At 36.3% G+C, this 13,651-nt stretch overlaps 1 protein-coding gene across 1 annotated transcript; it reads left to right on the top strand.

The window, feature by feature from the left end:
* The first annotated feature begins 1,671 nt into the window (after positions 1-1,671).
* LOC137815852 (uncharacterized) lies at positions 1,672-2,577 on the top strand. Its single transcript, XM_068618964.1, has one exon. The coding sequence runs from the start codon at positions 1,672-1,674 to the stop codon at positions 2,575-2,577; it is 906 nt and encodes a 301-aa protein (XP_068475065.1).
* Positions 2,578-13,651: the final 11,074 nt, after the last annotated feature.

Raw genomic sequence — 13,651 nt, 5'->3', positions numbered from 1 at the left:
GTGTAATTTTGCACCAAAAATTTATTAGAATGGACATACTTTTAGTCATGTTTTAATAGAACGATTTCACTATTTAAAAGTAGAGGACACGATTTTGTTGACAACTAAAAGATAACAAAAAACTTGTGGTCTAAAGATGACTTTCCTTATGAGAAATTAATTGAAGAAGTCATGTTCAGTATGATCTTGATTTGGGTTTATGAATGCTTTTAAAGGTGAAGTGGTTAATGATATGATAAAAATAATACACAAAAGTGGTGAGTGTGATGATTTGTGTATTATTTTTATCTTTAAAGTTGTTGTAATTTGTGATGAATTCGATTGAATTTTTATCTTTATTTTTCAGTTGTCAGCAAAGTTATATTCCACAGTGAGAAATTCTACAGAGTAAAATTGTGTTACTCAAGTAGGACTTAATAATTTTTGTATTTTTTTAAAATCTATGTATTATGGTAACTTCCGTGCAAAATTATATTAAAAAAAAAACTAAATTATAAGTGATAGGTAAAACTATTTCTTTAAATAACATTATTTTTACTTTTATTTTTCCATCTAACACTCTTTTATTGACTCAATTCCTCATATAACACTATTTAAACTTTTATTTCCCCATCTAACATCCTTTTATTTTTATTTCCCTATCTAACACCCTTTTGCTTTTATTTATCTATCTAGCACCATTTCTGTATTGACCAGTCATCGGACCTCGAGTACTGAAAGTAATGGAGGGTCACGTAAGCTGGGTCTCACAAGCGGTATAAGCTAGTGTGTCGATCAGTCGTCAGACGTCGACTACCAGGGAGTATCGACCAATCCTCAAACGTCGACCACAAAGGAGGGTCGAAGAGTCGTCGGGCATGCGGGAGGACTGACGACTCATCGGAAATTGACACAACAAATGGGGCCGTGAGAGGTGGGTCCCAGAAGAACATATCAGTTATCAGTAAAAGCACCTAGAGATAAGGGGAAGCCTAGGTCACGAAGAGTTCAGGTGTGTGGTGTGAATAACGCATTCAAGCGCGACACAAGTAAAGAACCGTTGTAGGCGCTAAGGCCCATTAGGGTTAGGGTTTTCAAGGGTAGGCTGCATGCATGACACGTGAATACTTAGGGCACCCAAAGAACAGGGGCCCCAGAGGGTGGGTACATGAGTTGGTACCTTGGTGGCCATTCTGTTAGTCGTTACACTCCAGTTAAGGGCAGTCCTACGTGCAAGATTACGCTAAGACTGCGTAATAGCGACGTAGGGACGTTCCCTCAGGAACCCTAGTTACAACATATATAAGGGGTGTTAAAAACCTTAAAGCGGTACGCAGTTTCTGAGTTTAGAATTATTACACACGCATACTGTTTTCTCTGCCCTAGTATTGACTTGAGTGTCGGAGTGCAAACGGCCGCTAGGGCGCCCCCTTTGTCTTTGCAGGTACATAGTTCTTTGATCCAAGAAAGCGCGAATTTGGGAGGAGACAGGCGGGCGTAAGATTGTCGTTACAGTCAACTAGCAAGCGAGTCAACCGACAAGAACATTTGGCGTCCATCGTGGGGCCCGATAAAACTAGGTCCCACTCACAAGTATAGAGAAGAGATCCAACAATATGAGGAACACGGGGTAAAGGTCTGTCACACCAACAAGAGGGGAAACACATCACCATGCAACAAATCATGGAAACGATGTGCGCCCTTCAAGAGACGGTGGCGGCGTCCAGGATGGATCAGGAACGCATTCAGATTGACCTAGTTGCGTTGCAAGCAAGGAATGCAGAGCTGCGCAGGACCAATGAGGGACTGCGTAGGAATTTGCAGCAGGCAGGGGAACACGTGGTGGACAAGCGAGCCCCGCCTACACCACCCAGGGCTTTCCCTATGCCGTTCTCGCAGATGATCATGGACGCCATGATACTGGCCACCTTCGTAGGTCCTAAGCTCGCCATTACAGGCTTGGAGGACCCAGAGGCTCATCTCACGACCTTCCATACCCAGATGATGCTGTCGGGAGGCTCTGATGTCGTGCATTGCAAATTGTTCATGAGCACGTTGACAGGCACAACGCTAGACTGGTTTGTCAGCCTCCCTGACGGGCATGTAATGTCATTTGCGCAATTTTCTACGCGGTTCAGGGAGCAATACATCGTCAATCGGGCTCCCCCGCCGGTCTCTTACGACCTTTTTGACGTAAGGCAGTACTGGGGAGAGTCTTTGAAGGACTTCCTCAACAGATTCGGGGCACAGGTGGTGAGGCTGCACACCAAGGACGAGGATATGATGGTGCATGCTTTCAGGAAGAGAATCTTGCCAGGACCCTTCAGTGAGTCACTCATCAGGTGTCGCCCCAAAACCTTTTGTGAGATCAGACGTCGAGCGGTAGCCCATATCATCACAGAAAGGGAAGTCACTAAGAAGCGCAGGAGCATCGCCCCCGTCCGGCCACGAGGACCAAGTCGACCTCAAACCATGAGGGTACACGACGTGACGAAAGAGAAAAAGGCCGAAGGGAAGCAACAACCCTACGAGATCAGGAAGGCCCAGACCAGAGCGCGTGTGAGAGAAGATGCGCCCCCAGGCACAGCTTCCTGGTAGAACCGAAGGAGCTGATCGCTATTCCCAACATAGCAGAGAGACTGAAGATGTCTCCGAAAACTGACCAGTCCTCAGACGTCGACTACCAGGGAGTATTGACCAATCCTCAGATGTCGACCACAAAGAAGGGCCACCGAAGAGTCGTCGGGCATGCATGAGGACCGACGACTCCTCGGGCATTGACATAGCAAATGGGGCCGCGAGAGGTGGGTCCTAGAAGAACATATCAGTTATCAGTAAAAGCACCCAGAGATAAGGGGAAACCCTAGGTCACGAAGAGTTCAGGTGTGTGGTGTGAATAGCGCATTCAGGCTTGACACAAGTAAAGAACCGCTGAAGGCTCTAAGGCCCATTAGGGTTAGGGTTTCCAAGGGTAGGCTGCATGCATGGCACGTGAATACTTAGGGCACCTAAAGAACAAAGGCCCCAGAGGGTGGGTACATGAGTTGGTACCTTGGTGGCCATTTTGTTAGTCGTTGTACTTCAGTTAAGGGCAGTTCTACGTGCTAGATTACGCTAAGACTGCGTAATAGCGGCGTAGGGATGTTCCCTCAGGAACCCTAGTTACAACATATATAAGGGGTGTTAAAAACCCTAAAGTGGTACGCAGTTTCTAAGTTTAGAATTATTACACACGCATACTGTTTTCTCTGCCCTAGTATTGACTTGAGTGTCGAAGTGAGAGTGCTTTGATCCAAGAAAGCGCGAATCTGGGAGGAGACAAACGGGCGTAAGATCGTCGTTAGAGTCAACCGACGAGCGAGTCATCCGGCAAGAACAATTTAAAAAAAAATAAAAAAATAAAAAATTTTAATTTTGAATGCATTAAAAAAATAAACATTTTTAATATTTAAAAAAGTTATTAATGAATAAAGAAATGAGTTTTTACAAAATAAAAAAAAAGTAATAAATTAAAAATGTTTAGTTTAAATTTTTTAAGAATGAAGAAAATAAAAAATTAAACCCTACAATAACATAAAAATTGAATTTATAAACATAAATAAGTATTTATTTTTATTATTATTGATGATGTAATCATGTTAATTTCAAGTAAAAAATACAGGACATAATTATAAAAAATCAAATTCAATTAGTATTAATTAGTAAATTAGTATTAATTAGTAGTGGACACACAAATAATATTGAAGTGTCTACCCTAAATGAAAAATCCTAAAAAAAAAACTAATGCAAATGCTACACTTAATGCTGAAAAATGAAAAGAAAAAAAATGTAAAAATAAATAAATATAGAAAATAAAAACAACAACAATAAAAAAAACAGAAATAAATAAAGAATGACAGAAAAAATAATAATAACTAAAAACAAAAAAGATATAAAATAAAGGCAAAACAAAATAAGATAAAGATAAAAGATATAAAAAAATAAAATAAAAATCTAAACAAGATAAAGATAAGAGATATAAGGCGATACTAAATAAGTATGTCACACCCAATATCTTTGTTTTCTCATCTTTCCTTTTGTATCTCACACCCAACATTTGGTTTGTTGTCAACAAATTGTTTCATTATATATCATTGTTCACTATGACAGATCAATGAAAGAATGTCCCATTGAAGGATGTACATTCAGTTCTATGACACCAAAAGTTGTTGCTATCAAAAGGAAAATGACCCTACAAAGAATGAAAGAAGTCATCCTCGGAAAACTGCATAGGGAAGCAGAAGAAAGGGTCACAACAATTCACTTCCGCTACCCGACTAGACTTGGTGGAGGGGTAAGTCATTACACCGCCATCGAGATGACTGAGGATGATGATGTTGAGGCGTTCTTTGGCATCTACGACTCTATTCAACTACAAACCAGACCCGAAATGTACGTCACATTTGAGAGGTTTGCATCTTCATCAACACAATGTCAACCCACACACTCCTCTCATTCACTAAACATTCATTTTGAACCATCACAAGAAGTTCAACCTTCATACCACCACCTATCACAACTATTGTCCCATGAAGCACCACACCCTTTCTCATTAGATATGAATGAACCCACCCATCAACATCTTGGGGAATGGAAAAATGACATGCAGTCATATACCCAACTATTAAGTGGCCCATATATAAGCCTAGGCGAACACGAAAATCAACAACTCTCTCAAGAACCACCACAAGAGCATGAGGTTGTTGGTCTTCCCAATGAAGTCTTCGATCCTTTTAGTGAGGATGAAGACAAAATACAAGCAGTTGCTAATGATGAGAAGCTAGAAGAACCACATGCACACCATACAAACAATCAACAACATGAACATAACTCATCCTATGTCCCACCGAAGCATATTTTGCACTTTTCATCTGAACCACCTATGCATGACCCATCATTTGGTAATGCCTTTGACCGCGACACAGTAGTGTATCCTCTAGGGACACTTTTTGTTGGGCAAAAATTCAACACCAAGGAAGAAGCTCAAGATGCCATCATGTTGGTGCTAGAAAGGGAAATAAAAACAAAGGGTGTTAAATAAGGAAATAAAAATAAAAGGGTGCTAGGAAATAAAAGTGTAAATAGTGCTATAAAAGAAATTGAGTCCTCTTTTATTTTTATTTTTCTATTTAACACTATTTCTGACTTTATTCTTGAGATAAACCTATTTCACTTTAAATATTTATAAAATTATAGTGAATTTAAATATTTATAAAATTGAAATAGAAGAAAATTTTAAAAGATATCAAAATAAGTAATAGTAAAAATTAAATAATTTTTTTTGGATATTTTATAAAATAATATTAACGGAATGGTTTAAAAAATTATAAATAAAAATAAAGTTATTTATTGATGATATGTATGTAATAATAAAAGAAATAAGTGAATAAATTTATTATTAGGTTTAATAAAAAAATAAATGTATAAATTATAACTTTAATATAAAAATTAAGAAAAAAATTATATTTAAATTGAAAGATGATGCAAATAATGAGTTATATATAAATGTATGTCATAAATTATAATTAATAATAAATATGATTATATAATATTTTTTATAATTTTTTATAATTTTTTAGGGTTTAGAGTTTATGGTTTATGGTTTAAGAGTTGTGATCTAGGGTTTATGATTTAGGATTTAGAGTTTATGGTTTATGATCTAAGATTTACGATTTAGGGTTTAGAGTCTATGATTTAGGGTTTTGGATTAGGGTTTAATGTTTACATTTATTTTATCCATAATATTTACTTACATCAAAATACCTATAAAATATTATACTTCATTCTCTTTGTATGGATATTTTTTTATAAATTTTGATATATTTAATTTTTAATTTTCAAATTTCAAAATTTCTTCTATTTTAATTTTATAAATATTTAATTCACTATAAGTTTTTGTAAATATTTAAAAGTGAAAATAGTGCTATCTAAGGAAAAAAAAAGTCAAAAGTGATGCAGAATAGAGAAATAAAAACAAAAGAGTGTTGAATGGAGAAATAAAAGTGAAAATAATACTATTTGAGAAAAAATGTCTTGATAGACAGGCGGGATTGGTTAGTGACACTAAACCCAAAGTTTTATGCATTTTAATACAAAAATATAATTGCATATCAATACAAACTGAACTTCATACAAAAACATAAATGCATTTAAATGCATTTAAATGCAAAAACAATACAAAAATAAAAATGCATTTCAATACAAACTGCTGTTCAATAGAAAAATATAAATGCATTTAAATAATAATAAAAAAAAAACATAGATAGAAGGTGTTGGATTTACATAAAAGTCCTTCCAGAGTTTTCATTCACATGTACAAATTTGGATTCAGCTTTTAATTATTTATTTTGAAGACAATGCTACCTATTAATCAATATTACAATATTTTGGTAGATCCATGCCTGAAAATTTGAATTATTTTCAATCTATGCACCTTTAATAAGGTAAAACATACATAAAGTCCAATTAAGCATGTTGTGGCATATAATTTATCCTATGCTTAGATGAGTTTCTTCTAAAACACTTGAAAAAGAAAAATAATATAAAATCCACTTATTTTTATGTACAAATTAAAAATAAAATTAAAGAAATTCTATAAAAAAACTAAGATAATTTATATATAAATTATTTTTAGTTTATGAAAAAAAATTAAAATTAATCTTTTTTTTACTTTTTTCAATTAGTGGTAAAGGAGAAACTCACTACAAAAAAAATTATTTTTAATGGGGTTATATTTGACACTACCGGTGGTTTTAACCTCCGTTAAGTGTGTTACCCGGGGTTTGCTTTTCCACCGGAAGATCCATCGTCGCTAACTGATTACTGGCGTTCCCGACGGTTTGATAACCCTTGCTATTTCCAGCGGTTTGAAAACCCTCGCTATTTTTGGCAATTTGAAAACCCCCGCTATTCTAGGCAGTTTGAAAACCTCCGCTATTCCTGACAGTTTGAAAACCCCATTACTTTTAAGAGGTTCATATATAAAAAGTAGGTGACAAATAGTAAAAATGCTAAACCAAAATAGCCCAACGGTTTTCCTCTACAAGCCATGTTGTTAAATAAACCTGCTATGTACACTTCGATAATATCATTATAATAAGGAAATTGTAATATTTATCCTATTATTTAGATAATATTTACTAAATTGTAGAGATTATTTAATGGCTAATTTAAATTTTTATTTAATAATAACAATAGTGCCAGAAAGAAAGTAATATAAAATTTTAAATATATATTACTAACATTTTAAAGGAAACCATGCTTACTCACCAATTTAAAAATAGGCATAAATTATTGACCTTAAAGTTACCAGTAAAGGACGATCGAAATAATTAAGTAACTCGCCAAATAGAGAAGCAAATACGAATTTTAGGGGGAAGCTAAAAAAAGAAAATTGAGGTTTTTGTCACATTTTTCTCTTAGGTGACTTTGTAAAATGGAAGAGAAAATAAAGTAGCAATTTTTCTCTTCCTTGTTAACTTTCTTTGTGTACCATACAAACAAAACAGTGCCCACAAATAACTAAAACCTATGAAATCTCACAAAGTGAATAATAAAATAGTTCTACTAAATAATATTCTTCGACTATGATTCTTGATGTTGATCATTTGTTTCATCATTAGGAACACTTCCTTGATCGAATGCCTAATATATAAAAATAATTATAATAAATAGCATTCTAATTATAATATAAAATATATTAATTTAATAAAGATTACCGGTGATGCATGAAACGTAGCAAAATCATAAGGCAACTCTCTTGAATAGTTTTTTAAAAAAAAGTCATCATTGCTTTCATTTCATTGACTTGTGATGTCAATATAAAAACCTAATTTAGAATACAAAATCAATGAAATTAATCACTTGCCATTAGAATATTGTTTCCAAATTAAATCGGTCAACACCATAATAAAAATTAAAATATAATAATATACAAGGAACCTCATTTGGCACAATCTCTACTTTTTTAATTCTGAATGAAATGAGCAGGACTGCAGTGTGTTCAATCTCAAACACTAAAATGTGAGCATGGTATGAGGAATGGATTCTGACTTTTGAATTTTGATTGTTAATCATAGCTTAAATTAATGGTGAATGCGTGTTTGACTTTTTCCTTTTGATTTTTAATTGTGGATACATTTTAAATTTTGGCCATTCTTTTTCAAGGCATTTATATAACTCATGAATCTTGTATCTGTATAATCTTTAATATAGTGGCCATTTTAATAATATAAGTCATGAGTTTTGGGGCTGACTGGTATGTGCTTGAAAAAAATTGGACAGAGAAAGTATTACTGATTCTGCTATAGGAGGGGAAATAGTGTTAATATATTCTTTCTATAATTGTTAACCTAATTCTTTCTTTTTAGCAGGTCAATCACTACGACAATGCTTCCATCCACTATTAATACTACATTCATTAGTGAGGGACTCCAACAATACTCTCTTATCTTAGTATCAAAACTTTTAGTTTTTCTTAATTTCTACTCACCAACTTTGTCCATATGGCTAACTCCAAAAACGTACAAGTCTTTAACAGGACTCAAATACAAGTCTCTAATATGATATTTCAATCAAAGTTACCACCATCTTTTAAAAAAGTTAGTGCATAGCTTAATATTAAGAATGAAGGTGAGGGAACTGGTGTGCAAATATACAAGAGAAAAAAAATTGATAGAGTAACAATCAACCTACTTTCACTCATATATAACAGTTGCCACATTGCCACTGCTGAACTTCACATTCCAAATAAAAAAAATGAATAAAAGTAATAAATAATGAACCCTCACAATGTTTCCGGCTTTCGAAAACATAAGCTAAGGAATCGGTTGTTGATATTTCTTTAGATATGAATGATGATGAGGTTAATTCATATGCTTCAATTATTTTCCTACAAAGAACACAAGAAAAAATAAATTAAACTTACATTAAGTGTGATTGACAATTATAGACTTTATTAGAATTAAACTTACACCAATTTCCTTCACTTCATTACTCACAAATGCTCCATTAGCATGCTTATGAATAGCTATCCATATATCTCCTCTACTAACCTTGTGACCACACTCTTTTTCCTATTAAAATGATGAAAAATTATATGACACAGTGTAAGAGAGATTAAAACATAAATTTAACATGAACATATGTATTATTGTCACCATTTCATCTCTTTTTCTTGCCATGGTCTTAGTTCCACCCGTGTGAGCAAATATAGTGTTATAAATTTCACAAAGTTAAGGTAAGATATAGTTAATTGTTTAAAAATGACTAAAATGAGTTATTCTTAATCCTAATTTGTTATTTTATTTTATATTAACAATTCATATTGATGTATTCTATTTTTTTTAACGTGCACAACTTCATTAATTAATATATATATATATATATATATATATATTATATTAATTAATTAATAATTATTCTAAAATACTATTTTAATAGTGCGAGTAATAAGAGATATTTTCATACAAAATGTTTTTAATTTTTGTGATCAATATTATTGAGCAAAAATATTATTTATGTTTTCGTGTTAATTATTTAGATTTAATTTAATAAATTAAATAATATTAATTATTTAAAAATAAATAAATTATGTTTGACGAATTTTGTTGTAATATACATAAGCACTTATTTAAATAAGGACATTCCATAATCAAAACATTTTATTTTATTTTTAAATATAATAGTTAATATTATTGTGAACTTAAATAAATAAGAGATAGATAATTTTTAAGCATAATTTACTTTATACAAAAGTGCTATTTATGACATAAATTATACATCTAAAGAATTCATTCAAACTATATATAAATTCTTAGAGGATTACTTTGCATGTACAAAAGAATAAAAAAATTAATACTTTCATGAGTATTCCTCCCAAAAATGTACTTTTACTATAAATATATTATATTGTTGTTAAACCATTAGAGACACAATACAAGAAAATTATTAAATAGAAATCAATTTTAGAAACAAAAAATAATTAATTGATATATTGACTAAATTAGGTATTATTTTAGAGATTAAAAAAATTATTGATTTCTAAATTAGTTTCCATTATTGATAAATAGTTTATCTAATTAGTTATCAAATTTAAAATCTAAATAATTGGTAGTTAAAATCTTGGTAGCTAATTAGATACCAATTTAAAAAATATTTATCAATAATAAAAACTAATTTAGAAACCAATAATTTTTTTAATAATTTTTTTAATCAGTCTCTAAAATAATATCTAATTTAGTTAATATAATAACTAATTATTCTTAGTATCTAAAAAGTGTTTCTATTTAATATTTAATAATTTTTTAGTAATGACATCATGATTTTAACAATTAAAATATAATTAAAAGTTAATAAGATTAACACATTATTAATTGTATAAATATATGTTTTATTATTTATTATACAATTATTTATAAAAATATAACTAATATTTAAAAAATTAAAATTTAGATTATTAAAATTAATTAAAATATAAATAAACATTACCCACGTTAATTATATATATATATATATATATATATATATATATATATTTCCTGCCGATTGACTCCCTTCGCCAGTTGACTCTAACAGCTGCTTTGGCCCTTCGATCTTGCCTGAGAATCGTGCATTCTTGGTCAAGAAACCTCTCACCTACAAAGACAAAAGGGGCGCCCTAGCGGCTGTTTGCACTCTGACGCTCAAGTCAGTATTAGGGCAAAGAAACACCAAGTGTGTATATTAGCTTTAGTCTTAGAAACTGCGTACCTTACTAGGGTTCTTGACACCCTTTATATAGGCTGAAACTAGGGTTTACATTTATGCTGTTACCCTTATCTAGGATTCCTTGGAAAATGTCCCTGTGCCGCTATTTAGGTAATTTTAGCGTATCTGGCACATGGAACCTTCCTTAACTGGAGTGCAACGGATAACCAGTGGCCGCTTGGGTACCAACTTGTGCACCTTTTCTCTAGAGCCATCTGCTTCGTGGGTGCCCTAAGTATTCACGTGCCATGCATGTAGCTTTCCCTGGAAACCCTAACCCTAATGGGCCTTAACGCCTCCTAGGATTATCCACACGTGCTGCGCCTTCATGCGTCATACACACCACGTGCATAGATCCCTCGTGACTTAGGCTTCCCACATATCTCTTTTCTTTACCTGTTATCTTAACAAAACTCTAGGGCCCACCTTACGTGGGCCTTTGCAACATTTAGATGACCGATATCCGATCTTCTCCCTCTACTGGCGAGGTTCGATATCGATCTCCACATCGGGCTCAGAATACCAATGCCCAAAGGCTAACCAATCCCCTGGTGAGTGTGTTTGGGGTCCACCTCGTGGCCCCCCTCCCATCACCAAGCATCAGTGTGCGATGTCTGAGGTCAGTCTCTGGGTCGATGACCGAGGACTGGTCGGGACACAAGCCCCCCAGTCTCGAATTGTAACTTGTTTCAGTGAAGAGACTAGGTGGTCGCGCTGGGTGACCTATGTGGCATTGGGTAACGGGCGTGAATAGTACACCGACGAGACATCTCATCATTTTTCGTTAATCAACGTACACGTGTCAAAATCGATGGTTGGGACTGTTAGAATGGATGGCTTTTGTACCGCCCTGGTAGTCGGAAGTGATGACGTGGCATCAAGCTATTGTATAGGCGTGTTGACGAGACGCCTTGCTGGCAGAAGGAAAGGAAGTCGGGGGGCTCGTGAAGTCGCCAGTTATTAAGTTGGCGTGCTCCGATCTCCAGCACACCAGAACCGGCGGTCACCGGGTTAAAGATGAAGTCGCCAGATGTAAACTCAGGCGGCCAAGTGATTAGAGATCGCCGGAGCAAGCACATCGCCGAAGATGAAGGTGGTGCAGATTATGAAGGCGGCCGGCGAGACCACAGGGAAGGTGTGTACGAAGGCACCCTAGCTCGCCAATCCAGTAGAGATCGCACTCCAGGACAGCTATGCACTGAGTAGTATCATGCATAAGTAACTTAGCCAAAGGAGAGTCAGAAGCAGCGCCCAAGTCAAGGAGGCTCCAAATGATGGCACGTGTACAGCTGGATGCGAGCCACGTGTCCAGGTGTGTAACTGCCAGGAGAGAGAAAGTGCCCAGGTATATAAGGGTTTCCCAACGAACTTCTGAGGTACGCACGTTCAGATTGTCTTCTTTACGCTTGCGAGTTCTTGAGTATACGGAGAGAGAACTGGTTCACGGTTCCTTGAGAGTTCTTGAGTGTTACTCTTAGTATTTGGTGGTTCGGTCACTGACTTGGGCGTTGGAGTGCGATCGGCCGCAGCGGCGCCGCTCTGTTCTTTTGCAGGTTCTTGAGGTGGATCGTGACGAAGGACGGAGGTTGAAGCGGCGCACACGTCGATCCAAGTTTGACGAGGCAAGCTTCAACGTTCTGGTCAACAGGCAGGATCATCAGGCGCCCACCGTGGGGCCGTGTAAAACCTGTTCCCATCCACAACGTGAGTTCTTGGAGGTTTTTGCAGTTTTCTGTGTGGCTGTGTGCTGGTACAACCACTGTTCGCTGATCATCTAAGTTTTGTTCGGTGATCTCGCGTTTTCCACCGTTCGTTTGGGGTTTTGTTCGGTGAGGTGAAGTTTTCTGCTGATTGCGCGAGTTTTGTTTGGTGAGATTTGAGTTCTTTGGCTTGTTTGGTTTTTCGTGGAAGAAGCGGTGGTTTCTAGTGGAGTCGCAGGTTTCTGTGGAGAGTTTTCTGTGTTCTTGAGTTTTCTTTCGGAGTTTCGCGCAGTTTTGACCGATTGATCGCTGAATCGATTGTCGCTGAAGGAAGTGTTGTTCATTGCACTTTGTGATTCGTCAAGTTTCATGAGAAAAATGAGAAGCAATCGTTCAAGTCCAGTTGCGCCCGTTGCTGCTGAAGGCGCCGGCGCCATGACCATGGCGCAGATGGTGGAGATTATGCGTTCGTTGCAGGCAACTGTGGAAGCCTCGCGCATAGAACAGGCGAGAATGCATGAGGACCTGGTCGCCTCTCGGGCCAGGAATGATGAGCTTAGCAAAGTGACTGAGGAGCTGCGTCAAGCTCTTCAGGAGCAGCGAGGGCGTCCAGTCGCTGAGGAGGTCACGTCGTCAACGCCGCCTCGTGTTTTTCCTATGCCTTTCGCTCAGGCGATTACCGACACGCCTATCCCTGCGAGTGTGGTACCTGTGAAGGTTGTTTTCACTGGCGTGGAGGATCCTGAAGCTCATCTCACCACGTTCCATACGCAGATGATGCTGTCAGGAGGGTCAGACGCCGTGTACTGCAAGATGTTTGTGAGCACACTCCAGGGAATGGCGCTGGAATGGTTTGTGAGCTTGCCTACAGGTCACATAACCAACTTCCAACAGTTCTCGAAAATCTCCATTGAGCAGTACATCGTGAATAAGGCACCGCCCAGGGTGTCTTATGATTTGTTTGACATAAGGCAGTATTAGGGGGAGTCCCTCAGGGACTACCTGAATCGTTTTGGGGTGCAGATGGTCCGATCGCCGGCCAAAGATGAAGAAATGCTGGTCTATGCATTTAAGAAGGGCGTGCTGCCGGGACCATTCTGCGAGGCCTTGATCAGGGCTCACCCTGCCACGTTTGCTGGGGTTAGGCGACTTGCGGTGGCCCACATCGCCGATGAGAGTGAAGTCGC

Source organism: Phaseolus vulgaris, chromosome 1 (assembly GCF_000499845.2).
Source record: "Phaseolus vulgaris cultivar G19833 chromosome 1, P. vulgaris v2.0, whole genome shotgun sequence".
Taxonomy (NCBI): Eukaryota; Viridiplantae; Streptophyta; class Magnoliopsida; order Fabales; family Fabaceae; genus Phaseolus; species Phaseolus vulgaris.
The sequence above is the reverse complement of the archived record's forward strand: the minus strand, read 5'-3'. Positions and strand labels throughout refer to the sequence as shown.